This window comes from Nilaparvata lugens, chromosome 5, assembly GCF_014356525.2.
Source record: "Nilaparvata lugens isolate BPH chromosome 5, ASM1435652v1, whole genome shotgun sequence".
Taxonomy (NCBI): domain Eukaryota; kingdom Metazoa; phylum Arthropoda; class Insecta; order Hemiptera; family Delphacidae; genus Nilaparvata; species Nilaparvata lugens.
The window spans coordinates 63757461-63779617 of NC_052508.1; the positions used below are offsets into that span (position 1 = coordinate 63757461).

Below are 22157 nucleotides of genomic sequence, written 5' to 3' on the forward strand. Positions count from 1 at the left end.
TTTACACCGAAGTTATTAACAAAATGTTGATAACTTAATCCATATAGATTCTTTTAGATTGAACGGAACTTGGCAAACACATTATGTTCATCAAGTGTTTCTCAAGTTCCGTTCAATCTAATAGAATCTATATGGATTAAGTTATCAACATTTTGTTATTAACTTTGGTGTAAACGCAGCTTTATTTTTAAGGCATGATTCTGGAGCCTGAGTTCCATATTTATCATGTAGGTATTTTAATGTATATCTAATAGGTTGAGTTTTATTGTATGGTAGGTATAAGCTCATTGTATTGTAAACTATTTTGTATTGATTCAAGATTATTTGTTTTAAGATTATTTTGTTTAATCATAGTAAATTGCACACAAATTCCAGTATTGATTGGTTGATTCGTTCATTTATACAATAAGTGAATAAGTAAGTTACATCATTTAAATGATAGGGAGAGAAAAAATGGTAACCTTGTGCTATTTCTCTCTCAAATTTAGATAAGGTTACACATAGTATCAAATTTGAGATTAGTTATATTTTTTGAGCTTTGAATATTAAGTTATATACCAAACAGCCTGATAATTATTGTGTATCAATAAGTTATATAGATATTTATGAAATATTAAAGGAGGTATAATATTGTAGATCCATTAGTATTCAGTTAAATTGTTTATTTTATTGTATTGTTTTCTGAATAACCTGGCCTGTTTGAAATATTGTTGTGTATATTTTCTCACCAATCGAATATTGTGGCTTACAAAAACCCTAGTCACTAGTAACGCGATAATTTTTTTTCAAATATCCTAATATTTCATCCATTGACCTCCTGTGGAAGGGGTATAAGGAAGGATTCATCAAAACTGGTTTCTGTTCAGTATCAGTACTATGATGTATATGTAATTCATTCAATTTTTAAAACCCAAGAATCATTTTTTGGACCTTCAGGATACAAGAGCAATTATTCACAAGTCATACATTGGCCTGATAATTATTGTGTATATTAGGAACCGTATAGAATACCATACAACATTGGAACTCTACAATATTAGATAATAAATCTGTAGTACGCAAATATCCTGAGTTCTGAGAAATAATTCTTTAAAATTCGACTAATGATTACTTTCATTTATCTGCAACTGCATTTTCCAACTGTACTCGATTTCAAAAAATTCGCGCGTCACTGCTTTCTTGATTCCAGTCCTTCATGTCACTGCCTGCTAAACACAAACCGGATTACATAGTTTGAATTCGGAAGGCTGTGGTTTCGCTAATCCAAAATCCAAGACCTGTGAGCTGTGATATTGGAGAGGTCAAATAATAATTTCTTCAAAAATGGCCTCAAATGCGGCAAGAACTCATTTAATTAGGAATTTACAGGTAATTTTAAATCTTATTTACATTTCTAATTCAATTAAACTTTGATGTAAATAGTTGGAACCTCATAATCCATGTTGAAACACATTGAACCCATCCCATTTACAAATTTGAAACAGCTTCTATTTTTATATTTTCCAATAGATTGAAATTATTATTAATCTATCTATTCAATTTATGAATTAACTTGAAACCTATTACACCCTGTTGTTCAATTTGAACGTTTTGTATGGTTAGTTTGTTTCCCTACTTATTCTCAAGATAGTGTTAGGTTAGGATTACGTCCTACATTTTACTCTTCATAATTTCTTCCCTGTTAACAACGTCTATTTTTTTATTTTTTGAGATAATTCTAAACTTTTGTATTTGTATGTTCTATGCTTATTACTACTGGTAATTTTTCTATTGTCCTCTTGAATTCGAAATACGGTAAGTAAACTTTACATCGTTGATCCTAACTTCACACAATATTGCATTAGTGAAGTGGATGAGATTACACTAAATAATCCGTAGACCATCTACTATAGATTCCTGTTCAACTCGAGCATTTTGAGTGAATGTCTGCGGTTTTTGCCCAAATTGTGTGTATCATATTTCAATAAATAAATAGGCTATAGTCGAACCAGTATAATTATTAATTTGAATAGCCTACAAAAAAACTACAGCAGAAAAGCTCCATTAAATAACAACATTCAGTAATCGGGATTATACAATTCAAGATTGAATCTTTTTTTTGGAACCACAGTTTGGACGTAGAAAAATCTATTATTACGTTGAACTCATTGAATTGGGGTACAGTTCCGTATCTGGTGTACATATCGATAGTACATCAAAATATCATTACACATCTGTTCAGAACATAAAATTTATTTTTAATCATGTTTTAAAGGTGAAATGTAGGTTAGAGAGATAAAGATTTTGTTTTTAAATGACAATATTTTGATATTATTCGAAATGAAGTGTAGTTAACTTGAACTTAGGTTAAAGTCTAGGCCCAGTGCCATTATACCTGTCATAAAATATTTAGTTGGGATCGATTTAGTATGTTTATTTTAATCACAAAAATAAACGGCGGTTACTCATCACAAATTAAAAAATAGGTCCTCTGGAGGTCAGAAGGTTAGATTATAACTTTAACTTATAGCCTTTTATAATCATGCTACATTCGATAATTTCAATATCAATAATACTGGCACCAGATAAGAAAATGTCACCTCGAATTGCATCATTTATTTCTTTTGTTATATGCCTAGGCTATATAGAAAATACTTAATATAAAATCATTTATACTTTTTATCAGTAATTTTTTCAAAATGTTTGTTGTAGAGTCGCAACTACACAGCATGTGCGGCGCGAAGCATTGTGGGCGGAGCCTACAACCAGAATGTGCACATTGAAACCCTCCGCAACAATGTGGTGTGCGCTGCCCTCGAATCCCCCCTCCCCATCAGCCGGGTAGCTGTCGTTGTCAAGTAAGTTTAAATTGAAATAATAAAATGCCCATAAAAATAATAGCTTAGAGATTAGTCTGTTCTGTTTCATTTGTTCATAAATTATACCAGCTTAGATTTCAACTCGTTTTCATTGTTTGATAATAGACCATAAATGTCACTTACGTATAATCACATTGGATGCAAGTATGTGCTTGATGTGCACGCGTGGTCATGTATGAACAAGCGCGCAAATGAGATACAAAATCTGGAAAGAAACATAGGAACACTGATATTGAACATGTGAACTTGCTGGTGGCGGGCGTTCAGTGTGAGCAGCTACAGAGGGAAGTCACTGCGTGTTTCTATAGCTCTTTTCAGATTTTGTTTCTTATCTGGGTATACGTGCATCCAATGTAATCATACCCTTGAAATGAATATATTATACTGTCGTCAACCCACATAGGCAATTGACAAAGTCACTGTAACTTGGTATACTACATAGCCTATCAATATTATAAATAAGTTCAAAAATCGCTTCCCGCTGATTTGGAATCCAACTAAAACTGTAGGTACACTTACTCTGAACATCGCTTGCCGGTGGGTTAGGAATCCACCCAAAGCTGTAGATCAACTTACTTTCATCATCATCATCATCATCTATTTCATTGCCATGAACAAACTTTTATTTATTTATTTGCCATACAAATGAGACTAATGTAATAAACATTGGTTGATAAAATAATAAGGTAGTCCTTGTGCTATTTTTCTTCCAAATTTGTAGGTGACACAGTCCAAGTTGAGGTTAGAATTTCACGTGTACAATTTTCACAAAATTCTAGTCCAAAATAAACATGAAAATTATAAATTTTGAATTTAGAAGGCTTGAATTAATAAATTGATTAGAAATATTCCACTCAATTACCACTTGTAACAAATAATATTGAGTTATTTAAGAAAATTTGGAACCATTGAAGAAACACAAACTTGTAAACACTAAAGCTCAGCTGGGCATCGCCCTTAGCAAAATAATATCAATTCTATTCTTTAATTTTTAATAATGTTTTGATGACATTATTCACGGATTAGAGAACTTTAGTGGGGTACTCAATAATTTCAATTCATCCAACGAAGACAGTTTGCTTACCACAGCAGAATTTCGACATTGTTATTTTCTTTCAAAAAGATTCATGAGCAGTGATCGGTCGAAACAAAGTAGCATTGTGTTGATAGGCCTCTAAATGAACGAGAGTTAGTCTCCGTTTTGAACAGCTCTTTTTTCTGCTCTTATCTTTCTGTCGATGTGTGAACACTCCCATAAGAACCAGTGTACATTTGAAGTCGACTCTGTCTGAAAACACCCGTTTACGTTTGAGAATTAGGGATGAATTTTGTATGTTTTATTGATTTGAGGTTGACTTTTGTAGGGCCGGTTCACGCTACGACCCGACCGATGTGCCAGGCCTTAGTCACGTGTTGCGTGCCTCGGCCGGCCTCACCACCAAGGGCGCATCCACATTCGCCATCATCCGGAACCTCCAGCAGATGGGCGCCAACCTCCAGGTCACCGGCAGCAGGGACACCATCACCTACACCATCGAGGCCACCAGCGATAAGATGTGAGTCTTAACAATACGGTAGTACAGGCTAGTCAAAGAATTGTATTTATCAATTGAAGATAAGATGTGAGTTCGAAAAAGAGTTGAGGAATTGTATTACTCTATTTAAAAATCAAGATAAGATTTAAGTTTAAAGAATAGTTGAAGAATTGTATTGATCAATTCAAGATTCGAGATAAGATGTGAGTTTGAAGAATAGTTGAATAATTATACCAATGAATTCACAATTCAAGATAAGATGTGAGTTTGAAAAAGGGTTGAAGAATTGTATTCATCATTTAATAGTTAATCAGTTCGATTAGAGTTTACCTCATTTTCTCTTTGTTTGCATTTCATGCACTTTGTCAGGAATGAGAAGTCCACATGAAGTTGATTTATTTTCACATTCGATTACAAAAATCTTACAACATGGTTGATGTTAAATGCCGGTATAGAATAAGACCAAATCAAATTGGGGTTACTCATTAGAATACCACCACTATTTCTCCATTAGAATATCTTATATTTTTATTTAAATTTCGATGAAGTGGAATAACCGAAGAAAATGTAGCATTTTCTAATGAAGGAGAGTTCCTAAACGAAGATAATATTACATCAGATACACTGGTATCAGCTATCCTCTATAGAAAGCAGTGACAAGATAGAGATTCGGCAACACTGTGCGTCTATCTTTCTCCTCTGTCATTATAACGTGGACTTAACTATAGTGGTGCGCGTGTGTAATGGAAGCGATTCGGTATTCAGAAAAGTATTCGACATTGTTACTCCTGTAATGATTCTCGGATGCCACTGGTGTCCCTAGTCTAGTATAATAAACGCCATAAGGAGTAATGCCTCGCCACTCAATCGAACATTTGGTGTCGCACTGGTGTCCTAATGTAATGACAGTAGGCCTATACTCAATATTCAACTGCCTTTGCTCATTGAAGAGCTGCAGTTTTTGATTCAATGCTGCCACACAGGTCCAAACAAATTCCGGAAATTGAGTTCTATTACCTTGAACACTTGAAATTCATTAAAGCTGACTTTCCTGTAAAACGTAGGTACCCATTTGATTATAATTAATTTTATATTTTCTTCTAGTGATGCCTCTTTGAAGTTCTTGAACGACGTTGTTACCTTGCAAGCATTCAAGCCATGGGAGCTGACCGAAAACATCCCTCGCATCAAGTACGAGCTTGCATCTCTGCCTGCTGAGGTTAGTTATCTATTCAATTCCACTTGGATTCAACAAAACATCACGATTTCAATAGTTATTTGTGCAACTAGTGCGCAAAGTGACAGTTTGCTGCACCGAAAGAAACGTTTACGCCCGAGCCGTAGGCGAGGGCGGAATGGTTTCTTGAGTGCAGCAGAGGAACTTTGTGCACGTATTTCACATTAAGTTTTTCCTACAGTTACCATTGAATATGAAAAGTGGGTAATTATGGGTAAAATTGCCTGAAATGCATCAAATGTTTTTCTGTGTAATTTTATTATTGATAAAAACCTTAATTTATTGTCAAATTGAATAAAAATGTTGTCCTTGGTTATAATATCTAATACTAATAATTAGCGCGTTGTGCTTCGTTGCACCTCTGCTCACTATAGCAGCCACAGCAGTCACTGTTACCAACTTCATTTTGATTTTGCTGCACTGTTGCTCCATATAACCTACTAAGTATTTTGCGTTGCCATGTTGCAAATCTGGAGTGCTGAAAAATTTTTCCCGCACTAGAGCGGAAAAGTGATTCTTTGTGTTCTGTAATCAGTGCAGCAATGGCCACTTTTCAACGTAACTGTAGGAAAAATTAATTCCATTCACATTTTTGAGAATGTTTTGAAATGATGTTGCTTTTATGATGAGGACTTTGCACGATATATAGCTGGATTGTGGATTCGCACAAAACAGTGACAGTCAACAGTGGAAATATCAAGTTCTGATGGTAGCCTATTATTGATACTCGGCCGGGCTGAGTGAGAATAGCTCAATTAGAACTTGTGAGAATTATATTTTCGCTGTTCAATGTCACTGTTGTGTGCAAATCCAGCTCTATTCATATACATGTTGCTAATCACGAAATAAGAATAATAATAATTCCATCAGTGATTAAACAAATGGAATAGGCCTCGTCAATCAATCATGTATGTATAGTATGTTATGCTTCTTATGCCTAGTCTATTGCTAGTAGTCATAATATGACTATCATATTCTTTATTATATTGAATATTATATTCTTTCCTATAATTCCTGATAATGATCTAGTATTTTATTATTGACTACAATTGTACCTGCTATACTTGATATACTGTTTATAAACTGTTCATAACCGGTTTCAAAGCTACTACTGCATCGAGTAGAATACTATTCATTGTTAATTATATAATTTCCACATTTTTTTATTAATTTGCCAATTTCTATAATAAGTTTTAGTAGAAAGTAGTATCTATATTCTATTGAGTAGAATATTTCAATGATGATTTTCATCATTTAATCAGTGTCTTCTTTAAGTACTTTATCATCTATTCCAGGGGTTCCCAACAAAATTTTCCCAAGGACCCCCTCATCCATTTATTATATTTATGCGGACACTCACTACTTCTCAAATGCACAGTTATAAAAAAATATTTCCATCTACCGCCAGCCCCCCCCCACACTCTTAATATTAATAAGTATAGGTTAGCAGCTAATCTGATGAAAAAATATATTATATGCCTTGTATCTATCATCTTTTAAATAGGTTATCAGAATATTTAAACATCATAGTGTAATCAGGAAGAGCCAGTTTAATATTATTTTCGATTGCTTCAGACTCTGTTGAAAATTAATAAAAGTTCATAACGATAACGAGAAGAAGTTGACATTTCAAGAAAAATGTAGGTAGTTTTTTAATCATTGATTATCATTATTTAAATTACGGTACGTTAGAATAATATTAACAAAACTTGAGATTTATAATTTCTTGTGTGCATTTATCATAATAGTTTTCGTGTTATTATTACTGTAAAATTATTGTTATTGTAAAATCAGTACGGAAATTGTTTCAAAAATGGTTTTCGAAATGGAGAATACGATCCTTATACGGTACCTCAGCACAAATAAGTTGCGTAAAGGAAGACTAGGTCCTCTATTCCTAATAATTATCACTATTTGTTCAATGAGATGAGTTGAATTTTTTATTCAAGTTCATGATTCCTGAGATATCAGGCTCCATACTTGACACATTCACTCTAAAATCTGACCGCATGTCGAGATTGTCGAGTTGATTTCTAAACTTGTTTTTCATGAAACACATTGATGAAAATGCTTGTTCACAACGGTAAGTCGTTGCAAAGGGAAGGATTAACCTCATTGTATTTTCTCCAAGCTCTTGGAATTATAGTTCTTTCATGCTGTTACCCAAAAGTCTATCAAAATCGAGTTGCTATCAAATTGTTTTTTTATTTCACTACAGCTGGATAAATCCACAAATTGATCTTGTTCGTTTTCCGTGAGCCCGCGAATCTCACCTATATCTTGACAGAAGAAGGGATTTTCAACTCTTATAATCTGGGTCAGTTTCAGGAAAATATTCCCTAAAACTGATTGCTAAGTTGCGTAAATGTTCTGCTATTTTGCTGATTCAAACAATCAGATAAGGAGACTGATCGTAAAATTTTATGGTTTCAAATCATGGTTTGTTAAAAATGGGGAAGTAATTTTTCAAAATAATGCAGTATTCACTAGTTCACTGTAATAATACATATTCAAATACAATAGGAACTATTTTCGTGTTTTTAGAACTTTGAAGTTCAAAAATCTCTTTTCTATTAAGCCTATTCAATTTAAATTATACTGTACTTCCCCTAAATTTTCGGTTTATATGTAGCGGACCCCCACAACATGCCCCGCGGACCACTAGTTGGAACCGTTGATCTATTTGTTGTATGATTTTCAGGCTAGAGCTTTGGATCTTCTGCACAAGGCTGCCTACAGGAAAGGTCTGGGCAATACACTGTATGTCAAGCCTCACAGGATTTCAAGCATTGGAACAGAAACAGTAAGTCTTTTTTCTTATTATTCTTCCATCACATCTGCTCCTTAGTTCAATAATTACCGTCAAGTTCCTAACTTACAACCAGTAAATGCAATTATTGAAATAACAAAACCTATTAGTTGTTTGAATAATTCATTAAAAAATGATATATTAGCATTTAAACTGATGCCTTGAATAGTTTCATATCCTATTCTATATGCTTATCACTTGATCACTCTTCTATACCATCTTCAATCTATTTTACTTCATATTCACGTATTTCTGCCATCAAAAATTAAATTGAAAAGTGATTGTTAAAAAGTGAAATAGATTAGTCTATTGGTCACAACATTCAGCCTGCTTGCACTGGCTGGTCGTGGGTTCGAATCCCACCGGTGGGCATGATTGTTTGGTCATCTTATTTATCACTAACACTCTCATTTCATTACGCATATACAGGCAAAACATTTTAACATTTTATGTAAGCATCATAAAAAAAGAAATGAAAGAGGTATAATTCGATTCAATTACTTAAATTCTATTGCAATTACATAAATTCTATTGCAATTACAATTCACTTCAGTTTTCTTACAGTATTTTACTTTAACCTCACTTTCAATTTTAATTTTTCTTCTATTTTACTTTACTACTTGACAGATTTACTACTACAGTACTTGGGCCTAATTTTTCGACTACAATGTCAAGATAAATCATTAAAATAAAACAGTAAAATCATTAATACAATCCCCAAGCAGTATATTAAATGTGCGAGAATAACTAAAAAACTTAAACAGGATATCAACACCTGGATCAAATGCAATTACTTCTTCTCTCTATGAGATGTTTCTTTCAAAGTTTACTCTTCTGACGTGTGCTTGCTTATTCTGCAATCCTTCTGTAATTCATCTAGTACTTCAAATCTTTTTTTTAACACCTGGTCCTATCGGTTTCTTTTTTCCATCCTTTCCTTATTATTCCTCCCCCATTCCATCCTTTCATATCTACCGTCTATTTCCTTTTTCTGATACCTCTTCACCTTCTCAAGGATTGAAGGTTTTCCTAGTACATGGATATCCATAGTTGGAAAAACCCTTCAATCTTCCATCCTTTTTTGCACCACTTTCGTTTTATTTTGTTTTAATGTGTATTGTTGTGTTGTTGCTTGCATGTATTCTTTTTGTTAATCTCTGTATTGGACTTGTATGTGTGTGTAAAAAGAAATAAATTGAATTGAATTGAATTTTTTTGTGTGTTATGAATAAATAAATGATTAAAACGTATTTACAACTACTTACTACTCACTACTATTAGTGTATATTTTAAAAATTGTTCTGTTTTTGTTTAAAACCAAGTTATAGATTTTTTTATTTTTTTAAATTCTGCTTGGGAGTTTATCTTCTTATGTTGTAGTAACATGAATGCATTAGAATTGTATAGGAGGGTCAAGTGGGATAGAGGGCCGGCTGCGCCATAACTTCGCCCTCCAGGCTAAAATAAAGGCTATCTTTATATACTATTCTATTCTACTATTCATCTATCTATCTATATACTTACTACTTACTCCTATTACTAACTACTATTTTTTCTATACTTTACTACCACACCCAATCCTAATCACTAGTCCGTTTTGTTGTGTATTTCAGTTGCAGCACCACGTGAACCAATTCTTCACCTCCTCCAGGACGACAGTGATCGGCCAGGGCGTCAGTGAGGGATCACTGAAGAAGTTCGGCTCCGAACTGGAATTGGCGGGTGGCAGTGCGGCGGGTGACGATGCAGCCAAGTACCAGGGAGGAGTTGTGCACAAGGATGCGCCCACCGGCAACCTCGTCACGGCTGTTGCTGTGGAGTCTGCTGGGTTAGTTGAGAGATAAATCAATGATGACATATCTACTTCAATTATTCAAATAAGATAGCAAATATTGGCCACAGTTTCATGTAATACTTATTTAGGAACTTAGGCATAAACGAGTATATGATTACTAGAAACTGAACGAGTTTATGAACAAGTATTCATGGTTACATTCTTTTAGTAATTGAATATTTTCATCTCCCTCAAAACAATCATGAGAATAATATTACAATAGGATGGAATAAAAATTGAAGAATTTCACCTATAAACTTGAATATTTATATACTTCAATTGTGACCTATAATTCTTCATTTTGGTTCAGTCATGAGAATAGGTTGACACTTTGATATTGTTTCAGTCTCGTCATTCTTGAATTTGAATTATCTCACTACTTACGGAACAACAAAGTTTGATAAGGGAACTGAAAAGGAAATTTTATTAACTCAGTTGTCATTATCATACAACAAAAGATAAATTCGCAATTATATTTTCCAATATTCTCTGAAAATTGAAAAATCAAAGTTCCCTTTTTTAAAACTTCACATTATTACTCAAGTCAAGTTTACTTTTTTCAAGTCATTGAAAATTGCATTAGTATGTCGAAACATGTCGTATTAGAAAAAACTATGCAAAAGAAGTGAGGAAAGCAAAGTGTAAGAAAACAGCTGAAATATTAACAACTAGTACCAATTTTAACTCTGCTGTCTGGGAGGTAATTAATAGAAATAGGAGAGCAGCTCAAAAATATACAGTTACTAATGTCCCTAGGATAATCGATGAACATGGAAATTATATGGATGATAGTATAGACATTTGTAACTTTTTCAATAAGTATTATCAACAGGTTGCATATAATCTCCAAAAGTCACTGAACACTAATACTTATAATACAACTACATTAAATGCTGAGCCAATTGAAAAGGTATTTAAATTTCATCCATTATCAAGAGATGAGTTGTCAAGAATAATAAAAAATTTGAATAACAAAAAACAGTAGGATTGGATGGGGTCTCAAGCAAAATTTTAAAAGAATGTGAAAATGAATTACTGGACCCTTTATTGCATCTCCTTAATACTTCACTAGAGCAGGGTATTTTCCCTGATGATCTGAAACAAGGAAAAATTTTGCCAATTTTCAAGAGCGGTGATTCTGAAAGAGTTGAAAATTATAGACCCATTAGTATTCTAAATGTAATAAGTAAAATTTTTGAAAGAGTAGTTTTAAATAGGCTATTGATGCACCTGGAAGAAATTAATTTCATATGTGATGAACAGCATGGGTTCCAGAAAGGGAAATCTACTAAGACTGCAATAGTATCCCTTGTTGAAAGACTAATAGATATAATAGATTCAGGTGAGAAGGCAGCCGCAATATTTCTTGATTTATCCAGAGCTTTTTATAGTGTACAAGAATTCCTTTCAAACCTAAACTAGGTTGAACTACTTAGTGTTAGAATTATTATGTAATAACATGACTTGTCTTATACTCCATGACTGGAGTCTTTAGGACGTAATCTTAAAAAAAAAAAAAATTACTCACGGCAAATTAAGTTTTAGAAAAAGATACTTTGATTCATCAATTTCCAGATAAATAATATTAACCCTCACCAAAAACGTTGATTTCCAATATTCTATTTAGAAATGTGATCGTTTCTAGTGACCTATAATTCTTCATCTTGGTTCAGTCATGAGACAAGGTTTAACTAGGGGAGTCGGGTCCCACAAGAAGTCAAATTATCATTTGAAGTGAATGAATAAACAAAAGTTGAAATAACTAGTAAAGGTGTCAGAAATAACTCCGAATCATAGTGTCAGATTTATAAATATCATGTGCAATAATCTATTACTTCCTCAGGCATCTTCAATTTCCATCATTTTTCATCAGTAGACAACTCTTGTTAACAAATGAGAAATAATCTAACTCGACTTGCAGCTGTTTACAATTGAACGCTTACAGTTGAAAAATCAGAAACTTGATAAGGATTGACGTATTTTTTAATCAAATTCTATAAAGGAACCAATTTTGTTTCAATCTTTATTGCTGTTTCTTTGGAATGAAATTCTTTAAAGGAACCAATTTTGTTTCTAACTCTATTTCTGTTTCCTCGTTGAAATCGAATTCCATAAAGGAAACAATTTTGTTTCTATCTTCATTGCTGTTGCCTCTTTGGAATCAAATTCTATAAAGGAACCATTTTTACTTTCCTTGCCCTATTACCATAGGTAAGGAAAGTATTGCTTTCCCAAAAAAATTAAGGTACCCTAATTTCAAGTTTTCTATACGTTTCAAGGCCCCCTGAGTCCAAAAACATGATTTTTGGGTATTGGTCTGTGTGTGTGTATGTGTGTGTGAGTGTATGTGTGTATGTCTGTGAACACGATAACTCCATTCCTAATTAACCGATCGACTTGAAATTTTAAACTTAAGTTCCTTATACCATGAGGACCCGACAATAAGAAATTCAATATAATTCAATTCAAGATGGCGGAAAAAATGGCGGATAATTACTAAAAAACCATGTTTCTCACGTTTTTCTCGAAAATGGCTCTAACGATTTTCTTCAAATTTATATCATGGATAGCTATTTATAAGCCCTATCAACTGGCATAAGTCTCATTCCAGGGAAAATTTCAAGAGCTCCGTAATATTCTTGAGAAAAATGGCGGATAATGACTAAAAAACCATGTTTTTCACTTTTTTCTCGAAAACGGCTCTAACGATTTTCTTCAAATTCATACCATGGATAGCTATTTATAAGCCCTATCAACTGGCATGAGTCTCATTTCTGGGAAAATTTCAGGAGCTCTGTAATATTCTTGAGAAAAATGGCGGATAATGACGAAAAAACATGTTTTTCACGGTTTTCTCGAAAACGGCTCTAACGATTTTCTTCAAATTTATACCATGGATAGCTATTTATAAGCCCTATAAACTGGCATGAGTCTCATTTCTGGGAAAATTTCAGGAGCTCTGTAATATTCTTGAGAAAAATGGCGGATAATGACGAAAAAACCATGTTTTTCACGGTTTTCTCGAAAACGGCTCTAACGATTTTTTTCAAATTCATACCCTGTATAGTTATTTATCAGATCTATCAACTGGCATGAGTCTTTTTCCTGAGAAACTAATGGGGGGTCCACCCTATCCTTGAGAAATGGACTTTGTAACCTCCATCTCGTACATGAGGTAGGTAGGTAGGTAGAGCAGTTTATAAAAAGTACACAGTCATAGTCAAGATATTTCATCTGTAAAACAGCTGTTTTGACGACTTTTAAAAAAATCATCGAATTTCACAATTTATACGAAGGAAAAAGTACTCTGAAAACAATAATTATATATACACATATACAGTAGTCTGATCGCAGTTGCAAATAATATGTTGCCGCCAATAATTGTCATGGTGTTATTCCCCTAAATTATTCTCGTTTGAGAATGAGGCTTACAGTTCAATGAGCAAGGAAAGTTGTGTGAGTGTACCACACCAGATTTTTTCTTTATTGCTGTTACCTCTTTAGAATTTCATATCTTGATAACCTCTGCTATTGGGATCTGTTATTTGTTGATTTTATGGTCCGTTAATCTGTTATTTCAACCTCTGCTATTGGGATCTGTTATTTGTTGATTTTATGGTCCGTTAATCTGTTATTTCAACCTCTGCTATTGGGATCTGCTACTCGTTCATTTAATGGTCTGTTTATATGTTATTTAACCTGTTTCTATAACCTCGGCTATTGGGATTTTTTATTTGTTCATTTAATGATCTGTTAATCTATATAACCTTTTTTCATGACCTTTGCTATTGGGATTTGTTATTCGTTCATTTAATGACCTGTTAAACTGTCATCAAACCTGTTTATAACCTCTGCTATTGGGATCTGTTATTTATTAATTTAAAATACTGTTACTCTGTTTTTTAACCTGTTTGTATAACCTCTGCTGTTGGGATATGTTATTCGTTAATTTAATGGTCTGTTAATCTGTTATTTAGTTTGCTATTGGGATCTGTTATTTGTACATTAAATAATATGTTATTCAATCGTTTATTATAACCTCAATAAAAATAAACTTTTAAACTATTTTCTGACTGATTGCAGACTACAGAGCGACCAAGCCCTGGCTTTCTCAGTGCTGGCGTACGCATTGGGCGGCCAGTCTAGCATCGTTCATTCGTCCGGGCAGACGCCTCTGGGAAAAGCCTTTGACCTGAAGCCGATCGGCGCATGCGCGTTCAACGCCCAGCATGCTGACTCAGGTCTCTTCGGTATCATTGTCAAGGCGCCTGCTTCGCATGCCAAAGATGTGAGTCATGCGAGTTACTCATAGACTGTATAAAATAAATTGAGACTTGGCCCTCTATCCGAAGAAATTACAGCGTTACTGAAATTGCAACTTTTTCAAATTTCTAATCTATCCACAGATTTGTTCCAAGAATATCATCCCCGATATTTCAGTAGTGCTGAAAAGTTTCAGGGTTCAAGGATTAAAAGGAAATTAAATGTTTTTGATATACGAGATAATACCGGGTGATTACAAATGAAATAGACAGTTTGAATAGCTTGTAGAGGATTTATTATTTAAAAGTTTAGATCATTACTTACATGATTACATAGAAGAATTCTTGAAGTTTTTATTAAAAATTAACAGATGTTCAATGTGTGCACCATTTGCAACACGACAGATATCAACACGGTAGTCAAATTCTGACCACACACGACTAAGCATCTCACGGTTAACTGTAGCAAGAGAATTTGTGATTCGTTGTTTAAGATCATCGATATCAACAGGAAGCGGTGGTACGAAAACTCTGTCTTTTACATAGCCCCACAAGAAAAAGTCGCAGGGCGTTAGGTCCGGACTACGAGGTGGCCACGGCTGAAACACAACGTTTTCCTCACTTGCACGGCCGATCCATCGTCTAGGAAGATGTTCATCCAGATTCCCTCTGACGTCTGAGTACCAGTGAGGCGGAGCTCCATCTTGTACAAAAATGAAGTTACAACTATCTTCATGGAGTTGAGGCATTAACCATTCGGTTAACATGTCCAGATAAATTCTTCCGGTTACTGATGGTTCTTGGAAGAAGAAAGGCCCGTAAACCTTTTCACAAGATAAAGCGCAAAACACGTTCACTTTAGGAGAATCGTGTATATGCTGTACAGTCTCTCTTGGGTTTTCTGTTCCCCATACTCATACATTATGTCTGTCAACTTTTCCACTAATGTGAAAAGTGCATTCATCACAGAAAATTAGGCGATTAAACAATGTGTCGTCATTTTCAAGACAATGTTGCATCTCTTGACAAAAATTTTTACGTACAACTTTATCATTGTCATTTAAACTTTGTACTAACTGCAATTTATAAGGTGTCATTTTCAAACGTTTCCGCAGAATTTTCCACACAGTAGGTTGAGGAATTTGCAATTCTAAACTCGCTGATCTAGTCGATTTTCCTGGACTTCGTACAAAAACATCACGAACACTATCAATTGTTTCTTCTGTAACAGAAGGTCTTCCAGTACTCTTCTTCTTACACACACATCCACTGCTTTCAAAACGTTCATACCAGTCATAAATTGATTGCCTTGTTGGTGGTGGTTTACCGTATTTTGTTCTGAAATGACGCTGCACAACAGTAACAGAGTTTGTTTTGGCTAATTCAAGAACACAATAAGCTTTCTCCACTTGAGTAGCGGCCATATTGCTAAACTAAACTGGCTGTTGTAACACGGAGCAGCCAACAATAGCCAGCAACAGTTCTACCAACATAAACTTCAAGAAATTCCCTACAAACCTATATCACTTACTATGTTGAAATACACCAGTTTAATTTTGTACAGGCTATTGAAGTTGTCTATTTCATTTGTAATCACCCGGTATAATATCGAGTAACCTGGCTGGCTCAGATCTGGTGTCACGAGTTTTCAACTGATCAATTGCAGGGCCTCTGATATGACCCAACGACTGCTTTTTAGGCAGCCGGGACCGCCTATTAACGTGTCCATGGTTTTTGATGAAATTGGAAACATCGCGGAAATGTGTTTTTTTTCGAATGGTACTTTTATCAGAATAATTTCGTGATAAATAACGGGAAGAATGTCTTCTTTCTATTGGTGTCTGGATCATTTTTATTCGATTTATTGTTATTTTTTAATAATCATGTTTATGTTCATGAGTGTCGAGCAGAAAACTTGAAATTTTCGAGAAGCGAGAAATTTTCTTGTTTTAAAAGATTAATAGGTGGTAAAAACGAGCAAGTTTATCAGAAATCATTGACATAAATTTTCCAATAATTTATGGTCAAAAGTTGTCGGAAAAACGTATTTTGGCCTCTCAGGAGTTTCAATGTCAAGGAGAGCTGCTGAAGTTCGTTTATCAGTCATGAGGAAATTGATTTGACCGAACATTTATAATTTCATTTGCATTCATTAATAATAATTTAAATTTATTGTTGCTATGAAAGCTGAACAATATATGAAAATATAACTGGATCTAACCTGACCCAACCTAAACTTTGCAATTGATAGTCAACTTAAATACTAACTGATCTATTAGAATTGTTATATAAATAATTCAATAATCGTGAAGATTTTCCTGTTTTGACATAATATATGGAAGTGAATCGAGGGTTCTTGATAAGAAAGAAGCAAGCAGGCGGAGATGCGGCAGTAATGTGCTTCCTTAGGAGTGTTAAGGGGTGTACAAGACTGGATCTCTTGAGAAATGAACTGAAAGTGGAGTCATTCAATCATTTGATATCAAAGTATAGAGTCAGATGGCAGGAACACCTTGAAAGAATTCCAAACAGTAGGATCCATGTCTTAAAATCTTTGAAAATGTGGCACATAGTACATAACTTGGAATGTTGTTTAAATTGAAGTAGGATCTGTTTCTGGAATAGACATGTTGTACCATCTCAAAAGTTATAATAATATTGTACCTATCCACTTTTATTTTTATGGCTACCGGAAGTATTGAAAACAACAGAACTTATCAAGCACCCTTTTATTTTATCACAAAACTAGTTTCAACTCTTCAAGTGTAGGCTAAATGAAATTGAAAGTAAGTTGAAACTAGTTGCGTTGTGATAAATTAAAAGGATACTTGATTTATTATATTGTGTTTATTTCATATTGAAATATCTTACTATTTGTTACTTTCCTTGCCCTATTACCATAGGTAAGGAAAGTATTGCTTTCCGAAAAAAATTAAGGTACCCCAATTTCTAAATTTCCATACGTTTCAAGGTCCCCTAAGTCCAAAAAAGTGGTTTTTTGGTATTGGTCTGTGTGTGTATGAGTGTATGTGCGTCTGTGTACACGATATCTCATCTCCCAATTAACGGAATGACTTAAAATTTGGAACGTAAGGTCTTCACAATATAAGGATCCGACACGAACAATTTCGATCAAATGCGATTCAAGATGGCGGCTAAAATGGCGAAAATGTTGTCAAAAACAGGGTTTTTCGCGATTTTCTCGAAAACGGCTCCAACAATTTTGATTGAAGTTATACCTGAAATAATCATCGATAAGCTCTATCAACTGCCACAAGTTCCATATCTGTAAAAATTTCAGGAGCTCCCCCCCATCTAGGCAAAGTTTGATTTCAGATTCTCAATTATCAGGCTTCAGATACAATTTGAACAAACAATTTTGAGTGGAAAAGATTGAGCATGAGAATCTCTACAATTAATGTTCAGTAACATTTTCACCTAAAATCAAAAATAAGCTCGAAATTCGAGAAAATGTGATTATCCAATTGCAAACTGTTGGCAACTGTTGATTCTATTAAATGATTCACTGCGAAGAGATAGCAGACCTCGTGTGTCTCCAGCGTTATTGCCCTGTCACCAGCTGCTCAAATCTTTGAATAGTAGACTTGAGATGCGCGGGAACACTAGCGTCAGGTGATCAATTTTCATAACGGCAAGGAAAGTTGTGTGAGTGCGCCACACCAGATTTTTTTTGTTGGAATTGTGTGCATTACATATCAACATGCCCTTATTTATTAATAAATTTCAAAAATGTATAATTCCTCTATTTTTTATGGTTTGTTATTTTGAAAATGTATTTCCACCATTTTTCATGGTTTGTTGTTTTGACAGGCGGCCAAGAAGGCATACGAAGTAGCCACCGGCAAGCTGTCAGATGCGGACATCGACCGCGCCAAGAACCAGCTGAAGAGTGACATCCTGCACGCCAGCCAATCGGGCGAGTCCTTACTGGCTGAAGTGGCCACCCAGGTGCCCGTGCTCGGCACCTACGTCACAGCTGATCAGCTGGTCGACAAAGTCAGCAAGGTGTCGGCTGCTGATGTTCATTCGGTGGGTAGATGATTGCATTTATTTATTCCACTTTTATAAATCTTAAAATACAATATATAATATAGGCTACTGTATTTTAATAACATTCCTATTGGTGTAGCGTAATTCACTTCAAAATTTGAGCGTTGTTGAAATGGGAAGCTTTGATGCCTTTTATTAGGAATGCTAACTGTTCACTTGAGTTGAATACGGGCCAAGCCATTAGACAAATCGCAGATCGGCAATCGAAAGCTCTTCGATTGGCTGACTGGGTTGGCGTTTGGGAATCAGCTGATGACAATCAGCCAATCGGAGAACATCCTGCCCAGCTGACTCGTCTGAAAATCTAGTCATTTGGATTGGCCCTTAGTCTACAGGTTAAAAGAGGCGAAATGGTTTGAAAAATCTCATGTCCGGTTTCACCATGCTCGGTCAAGGCGTTTAAACATGGTCTTTACAAGTGTGCACTAGAATTATTGATTGTAACTATCGCCATAGAATCATAATATGTTCCAGTGCACTCGTTGTATATCGTACTTGATTTGACCATGTTCAAATATCATGACCGACCTTAGTGAAACCAAGCATCTACTACCATCTTGACAATCTGATCATACTTATGTGAGAATGACTGACCTGAAAATACTGAGCCTGTTGGTTTTCAAGGCAATTTGAACAAGCTTAGACCCACTTGTTTTATTTTTGGAAGCACTACTTGTTTCCAAGCAGCCACTAGCAGCTCTTGATGGCTCAAAAATGAAATACATGAACGGTTTAAACTTTTATTGGATCACTGTACTATATTTTTTGTTTCATGGCTCCATAATTTGAAACTTTTGGTGACCCAATTCGTTCTCGCCCTTGTTAGTCAACCAATTTGGGATGAAACATGAGTTATAGCCGACCCAAAGAGTACCAAGCATTAGTATATATTATCATAGAGAAACGATAGCATAAGTAGATATCCCATGGTATAGTGCTTTTATGTCGCAACTTTTACTGTTATCTCAAGCCGATAGTTCATGTAACTCTCTCCCGTGAAGCTGTGTGACACTGTTAGTCTCTAATATTGTGCCATTCATACACTCTCACCTCAACAAAACAGTAAAATTCGACAATAATCGACAGTAATCGGCTTGAGATAACAGTAAAAGTTGCGACATAAACGCCCTATACCATGGTATATCTACTTACGCTATTGTTTCTCTATGATATTATGATGCTAATTATTCAACTAAGAAAATTATTTCTTCTATATTAATGAATCAGTTCTCACGAAATAGTTTCTACTTCCTGTGAATTGAAAGAATAAGATGTTGTTGATGTTGTCAATGCTACTATATTTGTTCAAAATCATTTTAAATTACATTGTTATGAGCTCCATTTGAATTTATTTTGAACAAACATAGTGGTATTGACAACATCAACGTTTTATTCTTTCAATTATTAATAAATACCCCAACATCTTTTACCATACTATCAACTTCCTCTGAAGATTAGCACTGAGCTATTTACTTCAAAATGTCAGCACTAGTCAAGTGGGGCACATTAATGTTACTCATAAGTAATGCCTACAGTTTGATATAAATCTTATCATTGTTGTCTTAGGCTTTTTAAATACGATAAAAGGCATTTAAAGTGGTTATTCCTAAGGAGAATTTCCAGTGCCAACTGTAGAATTTTCTTGATTTCTCAAATGTGTCACGTGTTACTCAATCAAATTTACATTTTTCTATTTATTCACACTACACACAGATTCATACGCTGTGGAATTCCTCCATGTTGAGGTAAAATGAAAAATAGATCTTCAGTTGTGCATGCAATGTATTCAAACCAAACTAGTTTCGATGCTTGGGGTATCATCTTCAATGGCATTTTTGCCTTGAGTATCGCGTCCAGTCCGGTTCAAATACCCAACATGTGGAACTGACACTCTTTTTCTTTTAATCATGATTATATTTTTCCAATTATGTTTATTGATTATAAACATGTTTATTATAATTAAATGTTTAAAATGTTTAGGTTATAAATATTAAACATATTTATTTATATTTATAATAATTATAAAGTTGTTTTAAATAACTTACATGTGGAACTGACACTTTTTTTTTTAATCATGGTTATATTTCTCTAATATTATGTTTATTGATTATTCTAACGATGGTTTGTTTTTATGTTTTTTAGGCGGCGAAGGCGTTTTCGTCAGGCAAGAAATCGATTGGCGCTTATGGTGACGCCAGCGAGGCCCTCTATATCGAGGATTTGTAAATGTTTCAGTAAGATGTAATTTATTAGAACATTTGAATGTTTTTGAGTATTTAAATGTATCAAAATAAAATCTATCCACCAGTATGTTGTGATGGCATATATCGTAAAACTAATCTATCAGTGATATCGCTTTGTGTAGATCTATCAAGTTGTTTCGGTTGAGGGGAGATCCTCAATAAATTTGTTTAAAACAAAAAAAAAAAATGTTTTGATTTAATCAGTTCCTTATACCGTTGTAAAAGATCATTTGATTGGAGATGTTGAAAAAGTCTAAAATAATGGATACAATTTATGTACAGTAGAAAGTCAATAATCCGGATTAATTGGGACCGGACCCCATCCGGATTATCAAATTACCCAGATTATCGAAATTACGTTAAAAAACGGTCAGCACGCACTATTCAAAAAACAAAGATGTTAAAATTGCATATACAGTATTCAATTATTGGTAGATAGACCTCCACTCCCTTTCACCTCGCTTCGCGACATTCTAGCGTCGCCCGCTCTAAAGTAAGGAGCTTAGCGCCGAGGGCAGAAGGTACGAAAATTTTATTTCTTGCCAGAGACGAATCTGGATTATTGACGGTCCGGATTTTCGACGTCCGAATTATCGACGTTCTACTGTAGTATACACCAACAATAATTAATCAATAAAACATAATTAATTATACTACAAACTTTGTAATAGAAAGCATTTAATCACTGATTGTTAAAAGTGACAACTCAGTTTGAGTATGGGTATATCAGTACAACATGGCGAAACGGTCGTCACTGCAAGTGATCAGTGAAAAAAAAAGTTATACCAAAAAGCTTTAAAAATCTGTGTAGAATATTCTAGACTAGTCGTCACTCCAAGTAATCATTGAATAAAAACTTTATACTAAAAACCTTGAAAAATCTGTGTAAAATATTCTAAACTAGGAAGAAGAATTAGATCAGCAATACCATTTTCAATAAATTTAAAAAACTTTAAATTTATTTTGTATATGGTGTATTTTAACTTAATTAGTGAGATAAAATCAATTTTCAATTTAAAAACTAAATAAATTGTATGATCAATAGAATGATGGATAATTAACTACATGATGAAATTATTATATTAATAATCAATGATTATTATATTACCGTATATTTTTTCATGCTATAAAAATTATTCTATTTTAAAAAATGATGAAGTCATTCAATTGATCAATAAATGAATAAACAAAACCCAATTAGTAATAATAATGTTTGACATAAGAATAAAGTATAGCTGAAGGATAATCAATGAACGCTACTAAACAAAATGTTTGGTTTATTAAGGTATTAGGAAATCGACCCCTCAA

General features: G+C 34.0%; 1 protein-coding gene across 1 annotated transcript; it reads left to right on the plus strand.

The window, feature by feature from the left end:
- The first annotated feature begins 1213 nt into the window (after nt 1-1213).
- On the plus strand, nt 1214-21036 carry LOC111063444 (cytochrome b-c1 complex subunit 2, mitochondrial). The gene is made up of 9 exons (XM_022351133.2): nt 1214-1368; nt 2692-2837; nt 4223-4414; nt 5498-5612; nt 8332-8433; nt 10053-10267; nt 14357-14561; nt 18367-18585; nt 20749-21036. The coding sequence occupies exons 1-9, from the start codon at nt 1324-1326 to the stop codon at nt 20830-20832; spliced, it is 1323 nt and encodes a 440-aa protein (XP_022206825.1). The 5' UTR covers nt 1214-1323; the 3' UTR covers nt 20833-21036.
- The last annotated feature ends 1121 nt before the right edge of the window (nt 21037-22157 follow it).